The sequence below is a fragment of the Bufo bufo genome, chromosome 3 (assembly GCF_905171765.1).
Source record: "Bufo bufo chromosome 3, aBufBuf1.1, whole genome shotgun sequence".
Taxonomy (NCBI): Eukaryota; Metazoa; Chordata; class Amphibia; order Anura; family Bufonidae; genus Bufo; species Bufo bufo.
This window is the reverse complement of record NC_053391.1, coordinates 513,915,287-513,933,350: the sequence shown is the minus strand read 5'-3', so window position 1 is coordinate 513,933,350 and position 18,064 is coordinate 513,915,287. Positions and strand designations below refer to the sequence as shown.

Sequence of the window (18,064 nt, the reverse complement as noted above, 5' to 3'; positions counted from 1 at the left end):
TTACAACCGACCCTCATCCTGCATCCTCAGTATGCACCACCTGTAATAGTAAGCACGTGACACTTTATGTAATCATCTACAGTTGACACTGATCATATTATCAACTATGTAATTATAGAAATATCTCACTATGTTTTATATTTATGGTAATTGCTTTTATGCAATCAGGTGCATCACGATTGAACCACATTGTATTGCTGATTTTATCTGTATTCACATGCATGATGTATTTTGTATTTTGCTTTATTTATTAATTATGTTCACTTAACATGTAATTGGCTATGGCTAGCTATAACACTATATATGTTTGGATCTTGATCTGTACACACTGCTTGAGGAAGGCTCCTGTGTTAGAGCCGAAACGTCGCTACAGCCTTATGGGTAAATAAAGTTTTTTGCTATTTTATCTATTGGAGTGCTGCCCTTTTTCTACGTCTGCATTATTGGATTGGCTTTTATCCACATTGGGCTTTTTGCACCCTCCATTCCCTTTTTTCTGTGACGGTGCTGCCATCTTGTTTCTTTTTTTTTTATATATATATATATATATATATATACCGTCATGGTGGATTCAAGGAAACTGAATTACCGTTAGGTCTATTTACGGCTTTCCATTCCATCCACCATGATGGCTACAAGTGAAAACTAACAGATATTTGCATAGGGTGGGTTACTGCCTGCAGCACTTTCTGGCCAAATGCTAAATCTGCAGAAGCAGATAAATTAAGGCGATAATGCTTAACAAAAGTATTAATACTAGACCAAGTAGCCGCCTTACAAATCTGGTCTAGGGACACGCCGGCTTTTTCAGCCCAAGAAGAGGCCATGGCCCTGGTAGAATGAGCCCCGATACCCTGGGGACAGGGTATATTCTGAAGGGTGTAACAACAGATAGTGGATCTAATCCAGCAGCCTATAGAGGCCTTAGAAAGCTTCTTCCCCTTATTTCAGCCTCCAAACTGAGCCAAAAGGTTATCGTCCTTCCTGAAAGCCCTAGAAGTTACTAAATACTGAATGATGGTGTCCCTAAAGTCAAGAAGTTGTTCTTTAGACACATTTTTTGGACAGCTGAAAAAAGATGGCAGAACAATCTCCTGGTCTCGATGAAAATCAGACACGACTTTAGGAAGAACCCCCGGATCTAACCTCAACACTATACGATCCTCATATATCCCAAGATATGGTTTCCTGCAGGAGAGGGCCTGAATTTCACCTAAACGTCTACCTGATGTGATTGCAATCAGGAAGGCTGTTTTGAAGGATAGATGCTTAACTGATATTTCAGATAAAGGAAATAATGGGACTCTAGTTAAACCTTTTAACACTGTGTTAAGATCCCACTGAGGAATCCTAGCACTCAGGGTCGGTCTTCATATTCATCTGTGCTCAGCAAGACTTGTATCCTAGATTGCACTTAAGGCTGATATCTGAACCTTAAAAGGGGTTGTCCAAGTTATATTTATTGATGACCTATCCTCAGGATAGTACTGAATAAAATGGAGTGGCTCCCTGCTGATTGTGTGCTACAAACTCAAATTGAGGACACCCAACCTCAATTAGTAAAATAGGTAAAAAAGAATAAGGAGAGCGAGCACTCACTCTATGGCATATACTAATATTTATTAGAATCAAATGTATCTATCTGTGGCTAGTACAATAGACTAAAAATCTAAAATTAACAATCAAATATAACAAAAAAATATAAAAATTCCTAGGATTTGGTCAGATCGACCATATAAAATGTATAAGACCAATGGATAACTGGGAAAAAAAATTAGCAGCAGCAATTGTAGCAATGTATAGCAGCAGCAATTGAATAGCAATTATAGTAAACAGCAACAATTGATGTTCAGGTAACAGCAAAAGATGTTGGAATAACATGTGGTATGTACCACAATGGCTGTTGTGACTAATAAAGTGCACAGTGCTTGTAAATGAAAAAATAAAAAATGAGAAAAAATAAATAGTGATAATAGTAGTACTCAGTCCTTAGATCCAAATTAGGTACAAGTGTCTTTGTGTTAGTAGAAAAACTGTGAGAAATAGTCAGAATGAAGTTATAAAGACTTAGTGTCGCTGTGAATTGTCTTGTGGTACAATGCACGTAAATAAGTGCTGTAGCAGTTGGTTTCCCCTTCTGCGGCTGTTAGTAATTGCCACACAACTTGGATTGTCCCATTTAGTATGTCATCCGCATAAAGTAGTTCGCATATACCACTCTGTAGACTCGTGGTCTTGTGCAAAGCTCCAATCAGCCTTCTATAACAAGCGGACCAGCTGAACTCGTATACAGCATATAGTCCTGAAAAAGGAGAAGCTTCTTACCTCCTTGTGCGCTTGATTCAAAGTTTGGTTCTTGGCTGTATGTCGATGATAAGCAACGAGGGCGTATTGGCGTCCTCAGCCTGTATTATTCGATGCTCTCACCTGAATCTCGCGATGATATGAGCGGGATTTCCGTCCGGTGAGCCGAGTCACTTTAACTCTGCTGGTCGATTGGTTTATCGAGGATATTTAGATTCGGTGTATACCAAATATAGAATCTAGCATGGCCATGCAAAGATTAATTGTAGTGGAGGTTTCACCAGGAGTGTCCGATATACCAGATGCGTTTCGGGATGATTCCACATCCCTTCCTCAGTGGTCATCAATATCAGATCGGCTGGGGTCCGACACCCCCGCCGATCAGCTGTTTGAAGAGAAGGCGCGCGCCGTACCATTGAAATGAATTGGACGGCTTGGGTGTAATTACACCTGCTCAACGCTGCAGATGCAACGGCGAGAAGGTAAACAATGAAGAGGAGGCAGCGCTGGCACGGTGTGCGCCTTCTCTTCAAACAGCTGATCGGCGGGGGTGCCAGGTGTCGGACCCCCGCCAATCTGATATTGATTGATCCTGAGGATAAGTCATCAATAAATATAACTTGGATAAACCCTTTAAGAGTGCTAAGCCTCAACCCCATACCCAGTCCATTCTGCAGAAAATCTAGTATTTTATTTATAGCCGGAGAAGAGGTATCTGGGTAATCCTCTCCTCGCCAGCTGCAGAACTTTTTCCAGATTTTTAGGTAAATAGCCGATGTAACCTTTTTCCTACTAGCTTTGAGTTTGAGTATTACTTTGCCCTCGGACCTCGCCCTCGGGATCCAGCAGATGGCTTGAAAATCTGCAGGTTCAGATGGATTACTGGCCCCTGAAAGAGAATTTCCCTTTGGAAGGGTCTGCATCATCAATCAAGATTACTGTCGCTGGATCCCTCTGGATATTTTGTTTTACTCGAGGAATCAATGAAAAGGGGGGGAAAACGCGTACACAAGGTCCCCGATTTTATGGAAAAAGCATCCACTGCCCAAGCATCCTCCCTGGGATTTAGGGAACAAAATCGACCTGAGCATTTTCTCTGGAGGCAAAGAGGTCTATTTGGGGTAGACCCCAACTGGATGTAATTTCCTGAAACACCGCCAGATTTAATGTCCATTCTCCTGGATCCAATGTTCGTCGATTTAAGAAGTCTGCTTCTCAATTTTCTGACCTCGTCAGATGAACAGAAGTTAAGGAAAGAACATTTCTTTCTGCCCAAGAGAATATTCTTTTCTATACGTCTCCCAGAGGGTTGGATTTTGTGCCGCCCTGATGTTTTAAGTATGTCACCGTTGTGATGTCTGAAAATATTTTTCAGATGTGTTTTTTTTAAGAAGAGACTGAACTTTTGTAAGAGCCAGTTCTCTGTAGTTTGAGGATCTGTACTTTATGACTTTCGACCAGTCACCCTGGAAGAAATGGGATCCTATTTTTGCTCCCCAACCACTGGCATCAGTCACAATCTGAGTTTCTGGCATTTTTGGCCAGCTTACACCTTGAAGATTCTCTTCGTCTCTCCACCAATTTAGGTCTATTTTTTACTGACAATGGAATACTGATTAATTTATCTAGAGATGATTGTCTCCTGTCCCAATTCCTTAGGATCCAAGCTTGCATAATTCTGGTGTGGGCTTGACTCCACGGTACTGAAGTTATGCAAGAGTTTAGGAGACCCAAAATACTCATTGCGTTCTGAATTGAGCATCTGTGAAGTCTCTGGAACTCTGCTATTTTTCCCTTTGAGGGACTTTACTTTGTCCTAAGGGAGAGAGGCTTCTTGCGATACGGAATCTAACATAACGCCCAAGGATTTTACTCTTGTAGACGGGGTGAGAAAAGATTTTTATAGATTTATCAACCAGCCCAGGTCCGATAGGATGTTTCGGAAGTCCAGCGTGACCCTGGAGGCTTCCTCTCCAGAGTCACCAATCACGAGAAAATCGTCCAAATAAGGAACAAAGTTTGGTCCTTTTACGCGTAAGAAGGCCATCATCTCTACCAGTTTGGTGAAAATCCTTGGGGCCAATGATATGCCGAAAGGCCACATATTCAAAATGTTAAAGGGTACCTTCTGGATCTCTTAATGCGAACCTTAGATATTTTTGAGAACTCTGGTGAATCAGTATATCATAATAGGCGTCTTTTAGGTCTATAGCCGTCATAAAGACACCTTTTGGAACCAAGGGAACTGTAGAAGGGACTGACTCCATCTTGAACCTTCTGTACATAATTGATCTTTTTAAGGGTTTTAAATTTATTATAGTACAGAAAAAACTGTTGGGCTTTTTGACCAAAAAGAGTCTTGAATAGAAGCATTTTCCTTTCTCGGGATCTGGGACTGTTACAATGACTCCTGAACTGACTAGATCAGATACACCCTGCCAGATTTTTGATTGAACACTCGGGTTGTGGGCCGTGATCAGAAATTTCTTTGGAGGGGTTGAAGAAAATTCTATTTTGACGTAGTGAAGTTGATGTAGAAAATTCTTCAACCTTCCTCCCACTCTGGCGTCATTGTTTGTTACTCTGCTATTATGGAGATTAAGGAGGAATCCTCTTCCTTTGCCCCCCTTTTGTATAGCTCCAACTACCAGTTTTACATTTCCCTTTGTAAGGCCTAGCCTGGGAAGAATAGGGCTGAAAGGATCTCTTTCTAGCCTCTCTCTCTTCAGGGAACCCCTTTTTATCTGCGGCTTTTTCCAATATTTTATCTAGCACGGGGCCAAACACAATTTCTCCCGAAAAGACAATGGAACATAATTTAGCTTTAGAGGCTGTCCCCTAACCAGGCTTTCATCCACAAAGCTCTTCTGGCAGCATTTGAGAGAGCCGCATCTTTGGAGGCAAAACGTACTGATTTGGCTGAGGCATCTGCCAAAAAAGCTGTAGCGGATTTTAATAATGGAATTCAATTAATAATATCCTCCCTAGAGTTTTGCTTTTCAAATATTCATCCAATTCAATCCACCAGAAATACATTGCCCTGGCGACGGATGTGGCTTCCAAACATGGAAGCTTCCCAAGCCTTCCATCGGATCGTATAATTGCAATGAATCTTTAAACAGCAAGGCCGTCTTCTTGACCACCTTCGCCACTTGAATGTCGATCTTAGGGATCTCAAAGATCTTACACTCCACAGGATCAAACCGTAGCCTATTTCTGAGTTCCCTGGACACCCCTAGTCTCTTTTTTTTTAGTTCAATCCACTCGTCCAGAATCATATCCTTGACGTTTTCATTAATGGGAAATACCTTAGATCTCTTGGAACGTAATCCCCCAAACATTTAGTCTTGGTATTAAAGATGTCCCTAAGCCCCATACAGTCCCATAGTAGATGTAATGGCCCTAAGTAATTCCTCCATCTCGTCAGAGAATGCTCCCTATGGAACAGAGAAAGAGCAACCCAATATCAGATATGAGACCTGAATACCACATAGAAAAATAGAAGTATAAGTTTCTCACTCCCCACTGGGGAACTCACGGAGGGTGCAGCCGGAGAGGGGTCAGGGGCCTCCTGACGGGATGCGGGAGCTTCAGATGCCAACATGGGAGTGGAGAACCTTCTTCTGAGCCGCATGAGGCCGCTGCCCGCTTCTATTCAAATCCTCCTGTCGTCCGACATCATCACAAAGCGCACCGGTTCCAGGTGTGATGCGCAAAGCTCCGCCCTCCCCTGCATGCCGGACGTAAGGGACTCTATAGCGCCTCCCCACCGGGAGGCCTCTCTGTATACTGACCCCGTAGGGACAGGAAAAACACTGAGGGAGGTAGGAGTGTTTTAAACTCTGTGTATTCCTGCCCCTACAGAGGTCAAGGGTCATCTCTCACTTGTGGCCGTCATGGTGGATGGAATAGAAATATTACATCTGAATGTCCGTGTATAAAAAGCACCATTTATTACACCAGGCTTATAATATAACAATTTACAATAACCTATGAGTGTAAACAAGAAAAGGCAGAAACATCAAATACGCTTGAGTTACGAATCTGAACACAGTAGAACATACACAGGAAAAAATTCTTCTTGTACAGTGAAGTGCATCGAAGAAATGTTTTATTTCCATACGTGGTTAACTTGGAGCATTTTCTGCTGCCTGAAAAAAAAAAAAAAAAAATGAAAAAAATAAATAACAAGCCATATACAAATATATTTAACCCCCTCTGGACCAGTGCCATACATACATGGAGCAGCTAGAAGGGAGTTATGGACTAGCATAATAAAATTACGGCATAGCGATCGAGTGAGCACAGAAGCTGTGCTTGCTCGATCAGTGGCAGGAGTCTCCCTCAATCAGCTCCCCGTAATCCGATCGCGGGGTGTCGTTCTCTGCAAAGGCCTCGGGCCAGCTAGTTACAGCATGTCTTGTACTGCATTGGAAAAGGGATTGGACCCTGAAAAGTTGGAGTCCCCTAGTAGGACAAATATAAAAAGTTTAATTTAACCCCTTAAGTAACTGGCCCATTTTTGGTTTTGCATTTTCATCTTTTCCTCCCTACGTTCCAATAGTTAGAACTTTTTTATTTTTCTGTTCACATAGCCATATGTGGGCTTATTTTTTGCAGGAAAGATGCATATTTTTAATGCTACCATTTAATTTAACATGTCTATTATTGGAAAACGGGCAAAAAATTATTTGTGGTGTTAAATTTACAGAGCTGTACGAGGGCTTTTTTTTTTTTTTGCGTAATAAAATGCAGTTTTTATCAGTACCGGTCACCGCTATCCAATTTTTTTGTTTGTGTTTGTTTGTTTGTTTGTTTGTTTGTTTGTGTGTGTGTGTGTGTGTGTGTGTGTGTGTGTGTGTGTGTGTGTGTGTGTGTGTGTGTGTGTGTGTGTGGCGCGACAAAAAAAAGGCGAATCGCATGTTTTTCATTTTTTTCTGTTATGGCATTCGCCGGACAGGAATTAAAAAATATATATTTTAATAGTTCAGACTTTTGGGATGTGGCGATACCTAATATGTTTATTTTTTTAATTGTTAATATATTTTTATATGTAAAATTAGGAAAGGGGGTGGTTTAAGATTTTACTTTTTTCCACATTTTTTTTATTTTTATAACTATTAGATCCCTTAGAGGGCTAGTACATGGGATCTTCTGATCCCCTCTCCTATTCACCCTAATACATCTCTATGGAGAGGATTTTTACCCTCTACATTCTGAGCTATGAGATTGCCATGACAGGCCTGGATCACTTCAGCAGCGTCCGGACTGCCATGGCAACCGATTGGAGCCTCTCGATTTCACTGCGGGGGCTGCAATTGTAAGGCAGAGGGAGCCGCCTCCCTCTGCCTTCACTCACAGTTGCCGCGATGTGCATCAGTGCGGCCGGGTGCTGGCTGTATGATACAGCAGGCACCCACTGCGTATGGAGCAGGCCCGCCGTAGAGGTCTGCTCTATACATCCCCTGCACCACCGTGATGTACCGGTATGTCACAGTGGTTGAAGGAGTTACAGTTACAAGTTAAGCTACATTCACACAAACGTATTTTATTTCAGTGCCCATTAATTTCAATGGGTCCGCAAAAAATACAGACAGCACAGTGTGGTATCTGCATCCGAATGTCCGTTCCGCAGCCCTGCAAAAAAAATTTAAATTAAATAAATATAGAATATGTCCTATTCTTGTCCGGTTTGCGGACAAGGATAGGTATTATTACAATAGATCCGCAAAAAAACAAAACAAAAAAAAAAAAAAAAACGGATGCCATACGGTCGTCATTCACACAATACCAAAAATAAAAATATATAGCTTTCAGAAGATGGCAATCCAATAACATTATTTCTTTTCAAAAATGCTTTGTGTAAGTGTCCTGCTTTGTGCAAGTCCTACTTCGCAAAAAGCGAAATAAAAAGTGATCAAAAAGTTGTATGCGCCCCAAAATAGGACCAATGGTAATGACAACTCATCCTGTAAAAATAAGCCCTCACACAGCAACATCAAGAGAAAGACAAACTCAATATTCTCAGAAAATTTGGTCTTCTGAACTCTGCAGTGTACCAGTGTATGTCCACATTTATGGCATTTCAGTGCCCAGTAGAACCTGCCTAACAACTTAAGGGGCATGGTGTGTAGGGCTGAAACGATTACTCGATTGAATCGAGTAAATCGACACAAAAAAAAAATCCTCGATGCAAATTTTTTGCATCGAGGATTGTGTCATGTGACCACGGAGCGAGAGTGAAGCGCTTGCTAACTTACCGCTCTGTGGTCACCCACCGGCCTGTACCTGGCTGCACTCCGCTAAGGGAAACTTTGTGCGAGCGTCCAGCTGCTATTCCGGTCGGCAGTCTGCTGCATGTCAGTGTGGAGTGTTCTTCCAGCAACCTCCTCAGCAGCGCACCCCCTTTGGTCCTGGGCTGCAGGATGAAGAGGACGGAGGTCGCCTCGCCACCCTGCCCGTATCGAGGAGGAACATGAGAGGGTGCTGCAGGAAGCCAAGGACACGTTGAACCGGCCGCCCAAGCAGATCAAGGGGGAGATCCAAAAGGAGCATGACCGGCTGTGGGTGCAGGGCAGGGGCATGGCCGCCGGCAGGATAAATCTTTGGCCCTTCAGCCTGCGGATCCTAATGTCAAGCAGAAGCGGGACAAGATAAAGGAGGTGAGGAACCTGGGGAGTGGGACTGGTGTAACAGGTGATGCCAGCCACTGCTGGTACCATGTCCTGGCACTGGAGGATGACATGACAGGTCACACTGGTGCAGAGGAGGTGGCACTGTATGTCCTGGCTTTCTGTTATACATGTGGGATCAGGGCTCAGTTCCAGTTTACAGCGGTATGCGGGTTATGCAGCTTATTGTGGTAGCTGGCATCTACCAGGCATGATGCTGCTCCACAGCTTATGCCTTGATGGGACTGGGAGCAGTATTTCGGCCTCAGGTTTCAGGCAGTTAGCTTTAAAAATTCTGCATAAGGATGTAGTATTGGCCCTTGATGTAGAAGGTCTTTCTTGAGTTGGAGAGACCATGGTTGGGAGATTGAGAGTCTTTAGGGAGGAGAACCAACTCCTTTTGGGCCAGAAGGGGGTCACCAGTATGATAGTCGAATTCTCTTTAAGGATTTTCTGGATTACTCTCTGAATAATTGGTACTGGAGGAAATGCATAACACAGGTTCCAGTTCCATGTCGTGGCGAATGCGTTTATCACCCAGGGATTGCCCCTGGGATCCAGGGAACAGAATCTGCTCACTTTTTTGTTGTTTTTCGACGCAAACAAGTCTATGTCTCGTGTCCTCCATCTGTCTACTATCATACTTAAGACTTCTGGATTTAGGGACCATTCTGTTAATCAGGAAGCGGACCTGAGGGCCCCTTTGAGGTAAGTCACCAATATAGACCTCACGTTCCTTTCCGCCCAGTGAAATATCTTGTTTGAAAGGTCTAGGAGCTTCTTTGATTTCATGCCTCCTTGATGTGAGAGGTAGGCCACCGTCGTATTGTCCGACAATATCCTCAGGTGGTGATTCTGGAGGGTTTCTTCTGCCTCCTTTAGGCCCCTTTCACACGGGGCGAGTTTTCCGCGCGGGTGCAATGCGCGATGTGAACGCATTGCACCCGCACAGAATCCTGACCCATTCATTTCTATGGGGCTGTGCACATGAGCTGTGATTTTCACGCATCACTTGTGCGTTGCGTGAAAATCGCAGCATGCTCTATATTCTGCGTTTTTCACGCAACGCAGGCCCCATAGAAGTGAATGGGGCCGCGTGAAAATCGCAAGCATCCGCAAACAAGTGCGGATGCGGTGCGATTTTCACGCATGGTTGCTAGGTGACAATCGGGCTGGGCACCCGATCTGTATTATTTTCCCTTATAACATGGTGATGGAGGGGTTAAAAAAAAAATAATAAAATTAACTCACTGAGTCCACTTGATCGCGTAGTTGCGGATCTCTGTCTTCTTCTGTAATGTTGAGCTGCCGGCTAAGGACCTGTGGTGACGTCACATCACATGGTCCCTCACCGTGGTGATGAACCATGTGATTGGACCATGTAATCAGCACAGTGACGTCACCACACGTCTTTTGCCAAGTCCTGAAGATAGAACAGAGACTGGCAGCTATGGAGCAGGTAAGTTAACTTTTTTTTTTTAACCCCTCCATCCCTAATTTACTTTGCATTCTGTATTAAGAATGCTATTATTTTCCCTTATAACCATGTTATAAAGGGAAAATAATAAAATCTACACAACACCGAACCCAAACCTGAACTTCAGTGATGAAGTCCGGGTTTGGGTACCAAACATGGCGATTTTTCTCACGATCGTGCAAAACGCATTAAAACGCTTTGCACTCACGCGGAAAAATCGCGCATTTTACCGCAACGCACACGCATCTTATCGGGCCCTCACACGCCACGCTCGTGTGAAAGAGGCCTTAAGGTTTCCTACACTGCACTCAGCTCCCTGAAGTTTGAGGATTGGCTGCTTACCAAAAGGGCCAAGGAACCTTGGTAACAGGAGTCCCCAATTTTTGCACCCCAGCCCGACTGGCTGGCATTGGTCTTGATCCGGACAAACGGAGACTTCCTCCAGGTTACTCCCTGTGAGAGATTGCTGCTCACCTTCCACCAGTTTAAGGAGGTCTTTACGTAGCCTGGAATGTGAACATCGCGGTCTAGCGACCTTTGTAGTTTGTCCCAGATGTCCAGAATCCAGGACTGCATGGAACGGGAATGCAGCTGGCTCTACATTACTGATGTGATACAGGCTGTCAATGTTCCCAGCAAACAGCATAGCCTCTCTCACAGAGCAGATTTTTTCCCCTAAAGCCTGGACCTTGCCTGAGGGCAGGAAGGTGGACTGTGACTGCGAGTCCAGGATGAATCCCAGGAACCGTATCGTGGTTGATGGATGTAGACAGGATTTCTGAGGATTGACGATCCAGCCCAGCTCCTTTAGAGTAAATAAAAAGGTGTCTAGATCTGTTAGTAATTGATCTACCGTATCTCCTACTAGTAAAAAATCAGATTCAGCTCCTTCTGTCTCAAGAATGCGACCATCTCTACCACCAAATTGGTGAATATTCTGGGAGCCGAGGAAATTCCAAATGGAAGGGCCGTAAATTGAAAATGGCAAGTGTTGCCCTGCTGATCTTTTATGGCAAATCTTAGAAATTTTTGAGAGTTGTGGTGTATCGGGATGCGATAGTAAGCATCTTTTAAGTCCACAGTACACATCCATGCGTTCTTTTTTATTTGGGGAATTAGGGATTCCAGGGATTTTATCCTGAATTCCCTGTAAGTAATGTACTTGTTGAAGAATCTCAGGTTTATAATCATATGGAATGATCCTTCCTTCTTTTTTACCAGAAAGAGACTGGAGTAAAACCCCCAGCCCTGTTTTGAGACTGTGACCTGAATTACGACACCTAGCCCTAGGAGGTCTTTGATACTCTGCCAAATGCCGCTCTGAGTTTTCCCCGACCCCAGATTTGATATAAAAAAAAAATCCTTGTGGGTACTGAAGAAAATTCTATCTTGTAGCCTGCACTGACTACTTCCTGAGCCCAGTGATTTGAGGTTATATTAGATAGAAAAGGCAGATAGAAAATTCTTCAGTCTTCCCCCCACTCTGGCATCATAGTCTATCGCTGGGTTTACTCTGGGAATTAAGGAGAAACCCTTTCCCTTTACCTCCTTTGGGGTAACTCCAGCGGCCTGACTTCCCTTTCCCTCTGTAGGATCTCTCTCGTCCCTGAAAGGAACGAAAGGGCACTTTCCTCCTATAAGTTCTATCCTCAGGAAATCCCCTCTTTTTATCAGAAGGATCTTGTCTAAGACTGGCCTGAAGACGTATTCACCTGATAAAGGGATAGAACATAATTTCATTTTTGAAGTTTTTTCCCCGAACCAGGATTTCATCCAAAGGGCACGACGTGCCGCATTAGAAAGACCTGCATCCTTGGCTGCAAATCTAATCGACTCCGCAGAAGCATCCGCCAAAAAGGCAGTTGCAGATTTTAGTAGGGAAATAGAATTTATCTCCTCCTCTCTGGGTCTTATTCCTCAAATGGGATTCTAGTTTGTTCAGCCAGAGGTGCTACTGAGGTCGCAGCGATGTTAGACTTGGGATTAAACATAGAGGCTTCCCAAGATCTACGTAATAAGCTATCTGCTTTCCTCTCCATGGGGTCTCTCAATTGTGATGTGTCTTCAAAAGGGCAAAGAGTTTTTTTTTTTTTTATTAACATTGGCTACTTGTACGTCTATCTTAGGGATCTTGTCAAATATTTTAGACTTTGCCGGATCAAACAATAGACGGTTCTTATATTCTCTGGATACCCCTAGTCTCTTCTCAGGGTCTGACCATTCCTCTAAGATCATATCCCTAATGTTTTCATTAATTGGGAACACTCTGGCTCTTTTGGTCCTTAGACCCCCAAACATCTCCTCCTGAATAGAGTGAGGTTTTTGAACGTCCTCCACCCCCATGGTGGCTCTTACAGCTTTTAGGGGATCTGACATTTCCTCAGAGGCAAAATAGAATATTTTACTGCCCTCGGGGATCTCTCCTTCCGAAAGAGGGTCTTCCTCCTCCCACTGCCTGGAAGAGGAAGCATCATCACTCATGCACTCAGAATCAGAAGAGGAGGGTGAAATTATTTTTTGCCTCTTTGGAGGTAAGGGTCCCTGGTCAGATTCCGACATCTGGGATAATGAAGCCTTGACCTCCTCCTGGATAATGGAGCGAACCTCATCCCTTAGAGACACCCGTTCCTCCCAGAGTATATTAGAAATGCATTCTTTGAAGATCTTTTTGGGGTATCAGTCTGGTAACCTTTTAAAACATGAATGGATCTTGCCTTTTTTTTTGTTTCTTCTGTGCCTTCTTAGATACCTATTAGGCGAGAACAGACCCCAAAATTTAGATGGATGGACATACGTATTGCGAAATAGGTGTACCACCGCTGTGCCCAATAATCAGAAGGGACCCTAAATAATATGAAGGGTGAACCCCAACCCCAAATGAGTGCCATAGAAAAAGAACAATCCCTACAGGGAACTTACAGGAGGCATCAAGCTCTCTGGGCAATTGTGGTTCCGGGCCCGACATCTCTGAACACCAGACCTCAGATCACCTCAGTCACACGCAGCTCCTCGTTTTTGCTGGCCGGCATTTGAAACACTGAGAACCACTGAGCGTCGCCCGCCTCCTACATCACTTCCTGTACGCCCAGGAAGTGACGTCATCCGATGTGCAAATGCGCCGGGTGCTCTCTCCATTTTAAAGAGGACCTTTCACCGATTCTTACCCTATGAACTAAGTATACATACATGTGGAGCGGCGCCCGGGGATCTCTCTGCACTTACTATTATCCCTGGGCGCCGCTCCGTTCTCCTGCTATGTCCTCCGGTATCTCCGTTCCCTAAGTTATGGTAGGCGGAGTCTGCCCTAGCGCTGGCCAATCGCATTGCAGAGCTCACAGCCTGGGAGAAAATAACCTCCCAGGCTGTGAGCTCTGCGCTGCGATTGGCCAGCGCTAGGGCAGACTTCGCCTACCATAACTTAGGGACTGGTATCTCCGCCTACTATAACTTAGTGAGCGGAGATACCGGAGGGCATATCAGGAGAACGGAGCGGCGCCCGGGGATAATAGTAAGTGCAGAGAGATCCCCGGGCGCCGCTCCACATGTCTGTATAGTTAGTTCATAGGGTAAGAATCGGTGAAAGGTCCTCTTTAAGCCACCAGGGCCACGAGGAGGACGCTACCCTGGATCAACCAGAGCGAGCCCTCCCGTCTCTCCCCTGCCCAGCGTTGGTATCAGACTGCCGGCGAGCAGGGAAGCACCGCATGTCATGCGGTTCAAGATAAGTGCCACAGCACCCTTCTCCTCACCGGAAGATCCACACCAACTTCTTTCTTCATCTCCCCGACCCACAGGGAGACCTTTCTCTGCCCTGCCCTCTGTAGGGACAGGAAACACTGGTGTATGCTGGCAGGGGGAAGGGGCCTTTTAACCTTTCTCTGTTCCTGCCCCTACAGAGGTCAAGGGTAAATCTCCTTGTGGCCGTCATGGTGATAATATGGAAAGCTGTCCTCCAATGCCAGTTTGAAGCCTCAATAATGCCCTCTGGCAAGAATGGACATGATCTCCCATGACCATGGTGCAAAAGCCTTCCCAGAACAAGGACCAAGCCCATTTTAACCTCCTCGATCATGTATAATGAGATGATATAGCAGCCTGTATGGTGCGTTGAGGAGGCGCGGAGTTCAAGATTTCATTACATTTTTCACATCACTCACTGTGTTAAAATATTTAGACCATAAATGATGCTACTTTTGCTCCAGACACTGTTATTTTGGCCCGGGTTTGACAGACCTGGATGAGGGGTCTGATGGCGGCAAAAGTTATTTTAATTAAAAACTGGGGATCTGCCTCCCTCCCCTCACTAAACGAATGGACCCAGTACTCCCGACAAATTAAAATATATGAGGATATGGAAAAAAAAAAACGGAGAGCAGCACGTGTGACCAATTAGATACAGTTTAATATCATTGTTTCTGATAAAGTTTCTGTGACGACAGCCAATAGGGGGAGGATATAGGTCGTTTTCCATATTAAATTGAAATATATTGTGATATGCACAAGTTATGCAGGATATTGTTATTCTCCGACATGGCATCGATTATTTGCTATAATAGATATCCTGTTTTAGCTATTTTTCTACTGTAATGTGTATACTTTTTATTGTGAATTTTAAAAAGTAAAATAAAATAAATGATGCTACTAGTAAGTTCTAGATAACAAGTCACTCACCTTTAACCCCTCGGCCGCTCTGCGCAGCTCTTTGATAACGGACGACAAGGCCTCTGGGTTGATCCCTTGCTCACACAGCCTTACACAAATCGATAGGGTCTCCATATCCAATCCAGTGTTCAGCAGCCTTGAAATTTCCATGAGAACTGTCCGAAAAGTCCACACGAGATCAGATTATAGATAGACGTATTACTGTTCATGCAGCACAGAAATAAGTTCACAATGTATTTGTGCGCGGGAATTCAGCTCAGCTGTCACTGTCCCCACCCCCCCAAGGGTGGCAGCATATAGTGTGATTGGGGATCTGCACAATCTGGATTACAAGGAAGCACAGATGATGTACATATACAGGCGGGGGCCATACTGCAGGCACCACCACCGATCAGCTGTTTGAAAGGGCTGTGGCACCCGGATGTCCCCCGAGGCCTCTCTACAGTATACAAGGCTCAGTCCTGTACACTGCATTCACCTCAATCCCATTTATTTGAATGGGACTGAGCTGCAGAAACAGAAAGCCATTGTGGGCCATGGACTCAATGTCACAGGCTGAGCGCCATGGCCTCTTTCAACAGCTCAATGGCGGCAATCAGACCCCCACTGATTAAAGGGAACCTGTCACCGGGATTTTGTGTATAGAGCTGAGAACATGGGTTGCTAGATGGCCGCTAGCACATCTGCAATATCCAGTCCCCATAGCTCTGTGTGCTTTTATTGTGTAAAAAATAAAAATAAACGATTTGATACATATGCAAATTAAGCTGAGATGAGTCCTGTATGTGAGAGGAGTCAGGGACAGGACTCATCTCAGGTTAATTTGCATATGTATCAAATCGTTTTTTTTCCACAATAAAAGCACACAGAGCTATGGGGACTGGGTATTACGGATGTGCTAGCGGCCATCTAGCAACCCATGTCCTCAGCTCTATACACAAAATCCCGGCGACGGGTTCCCTTTAAATACTGATGACCTTTCCAGAGGATATGTCATCAACATTTAAAGGGTTTCTCCTTTTAGTTTATATTGATGACCCATCCTAAACACCCGGCACCCCAGCCGATCAGCTGTTCTACAGTAGGAAAGATGCTGGAACTACAGCCCCGTCCATGGTAGTAGTTGCTGGGGCCTATTATTTTAGCACTGGTCCCGTTCATGTCAGTAGATCCAGCGTGGCAGTAGGAAGCTCCACTCACTACACACAATGGTGGGGGCTGATAGAGGAGGGTGTGGGGTACCCCCACCATTCTGATACTGATGGCCGATCCTGAAGAAGGGTCAGCAACATGAAAGCTTCCCAGGTTCTCCGGGACATAATCAGAAATGGCCTATACTTCAGACAGACGTCCACTGTTCCATCCGTCCCACTGCGCTTGAATGAACACGGCAGCTACGTCATCAGTGCAGGGGGGTGCACGTCTTAGACCTCTGTCACACGAGCGAATTATCCGCGCGGGTGCGATGTGTGACGTGAACGCATAGCACCCGCACTGAATCCTGACACCTTCATTTCAATGGGTCTGTGTACATTTTTTTTTCATGCATCAGTTCTGCGTTGTGTGAAAAACGCAGCATGTTCTATATTCTGCGTTTTTCTTACGCAGCCCTGGCCCCATAGAAGTAAATGGGGCTTCAGTGAAAACCGCATCGTAATCCGGGTGCAATGCGTTTTTGACTGATCGTTGCTAGGAGAAACGGGAAAAATGCATCAAAACGCATTGCACCTGCGCAGAAAAAACTAAACGCAATCGCAGACAAAACTGACTGAACTCGCTTGCAAAATGGTGCGAGTTTCACTGAACGCATCCAGGGACAATCCGCCACGCTCGTGTGAAAGAGGCCTTAGGCTTTACTACAACCCGATGAAGGCCGCCATCCTGCACAGTAGTCTAGAGGACCAGATGGCACCAGGTAGCTTGACTTTACACGTGTCATCTACACTCAAATCTCAGGTTTTGACTGGACTTTACTAAAGCTGTCATACTGTCACCCCCATTCTACATCTACTATTATACTAGAAGATAACATCTTCCCATCACAGCAGTAGTAGTAAACTGGTAGTGGGTTACCCATCTATACAGCAGTTTTAGCTCTCGGTGCTGACTACTATAGGAGGAGATTTTGTATTTTCAAGGGTATAGTACCGCGTTCTGTAATGTCTGGAGAGGCATGATAATATGGCCCAGAATCTGAGAGGAGACAGACTTCAGCCAGTTGTTGGACGTTCTATGCCAGGCGTAGGTAACCTCCAGCTGCTGTGCAACTACAACTCCCAGCATGCTCTGCTCTTATCACAACTGACATGGAGCACGCTGGGAATTGTAGTTTCACAACAGCTGGAGTGCGGCAGGTTACCGATCCCTGCTCTATGCTCCGGTGACCTCTCCTATGCCACCAGATCACAATGCCCAGGACATAGCACCAAGCCATCAGAGGCCATCATCGGCATCTTCTCTCTGCTGCAGCTAATAGAGGAGGGCTCACCTGGCAGCAACCCTACATGTGATCCCAGCAGCAGCTGATCAGCTTCAGAGGAGGAATACTAATAAAAAAGGACCATCCCTTTAAATCGTCGTCCGCTGAGTACATTAGAGGCAGAATATGGATCCCACCTAATAATAAAGATCCACTCACCATCCATGGTCTCCCTCATAGCGCTGACACTGGCAGGAGCGCACGCCATGGTTGCAGCCGGATGTGCGCTCAGAGCCGTGACTCACGTACAGACGTTGGGGTCTGCCTGGAGAATGCGACCGAGCTTCAGTTAAGGGACCGCCCACAGGGGGCGGGGCTAAGGCACGACGGCAGACATTCTCTCAGAGAACTTCCCAGGGAGGAGGAACCGTGCTCAGCTATAGAGTTCCTATGGTGACAGGGGGCGGGATTACATTCGAATTTGTTCGGCGGAACTCCGCTCACTGGTCAACGCTATTACACTAAAGACCC

At 45.0% G+C, this 18,064-nt stretch overlaps 1 protein-coding gene across 1 annotated transcript; it reads right to left on the bottom strand.

Annotated features, from left to right (window-relative positions):
• Positions 1-6,232: 6,232 nt before the first annotated feature.
• On the bottom strand, positions 6,233-17,897 carry MZT1 (mitotic spindle organizing protein 1). The gene is made up of 3 exons (XM_040425365.1): positions 17,753-17,897; positions 15,124-15,269; positions 6,233-6,455 (listed from the first exon to the last, which is right to left on the bottom strand). The coding sequence occupies exons 1-3, from the start codon at positions 17,799-17,801 to the stop codon at positions 6,432-6,434; spliced, it is 219 nt and encodes a 72-aa protein (XP_040281299.1). The 5' UTR covers positions 17,802-17,897; the 3' UTR covers positions 6,233-6,431.
• Between the last annotated feature and the right edge of the window lie 167 nt (positions 17,898-18,064).

Coding starts and splice junctions, on each gene's coding strand:
- MZT1 (XM_040425365.1), bottom strand. CDS start 17,801: ATGGCGTGCGCTCCTGCCAGTGTCAGCGCTATGAGGGAGACCATGGAT. Junction 15,270..17,752: donor TATGAGGGAGACCATGGATG/GTGAGTGGATCT, acceptor CTTTTCGGACAG/TTCTCATGGAAATTTCAAGG. Junction 6,456..15,123: donor GAGCGGCCGAGGGGTTAAAG/GTGAGTGACTTG, acceptor TTTTTTTTTCAG/GCAGCAGAAAATGCTCCAAG.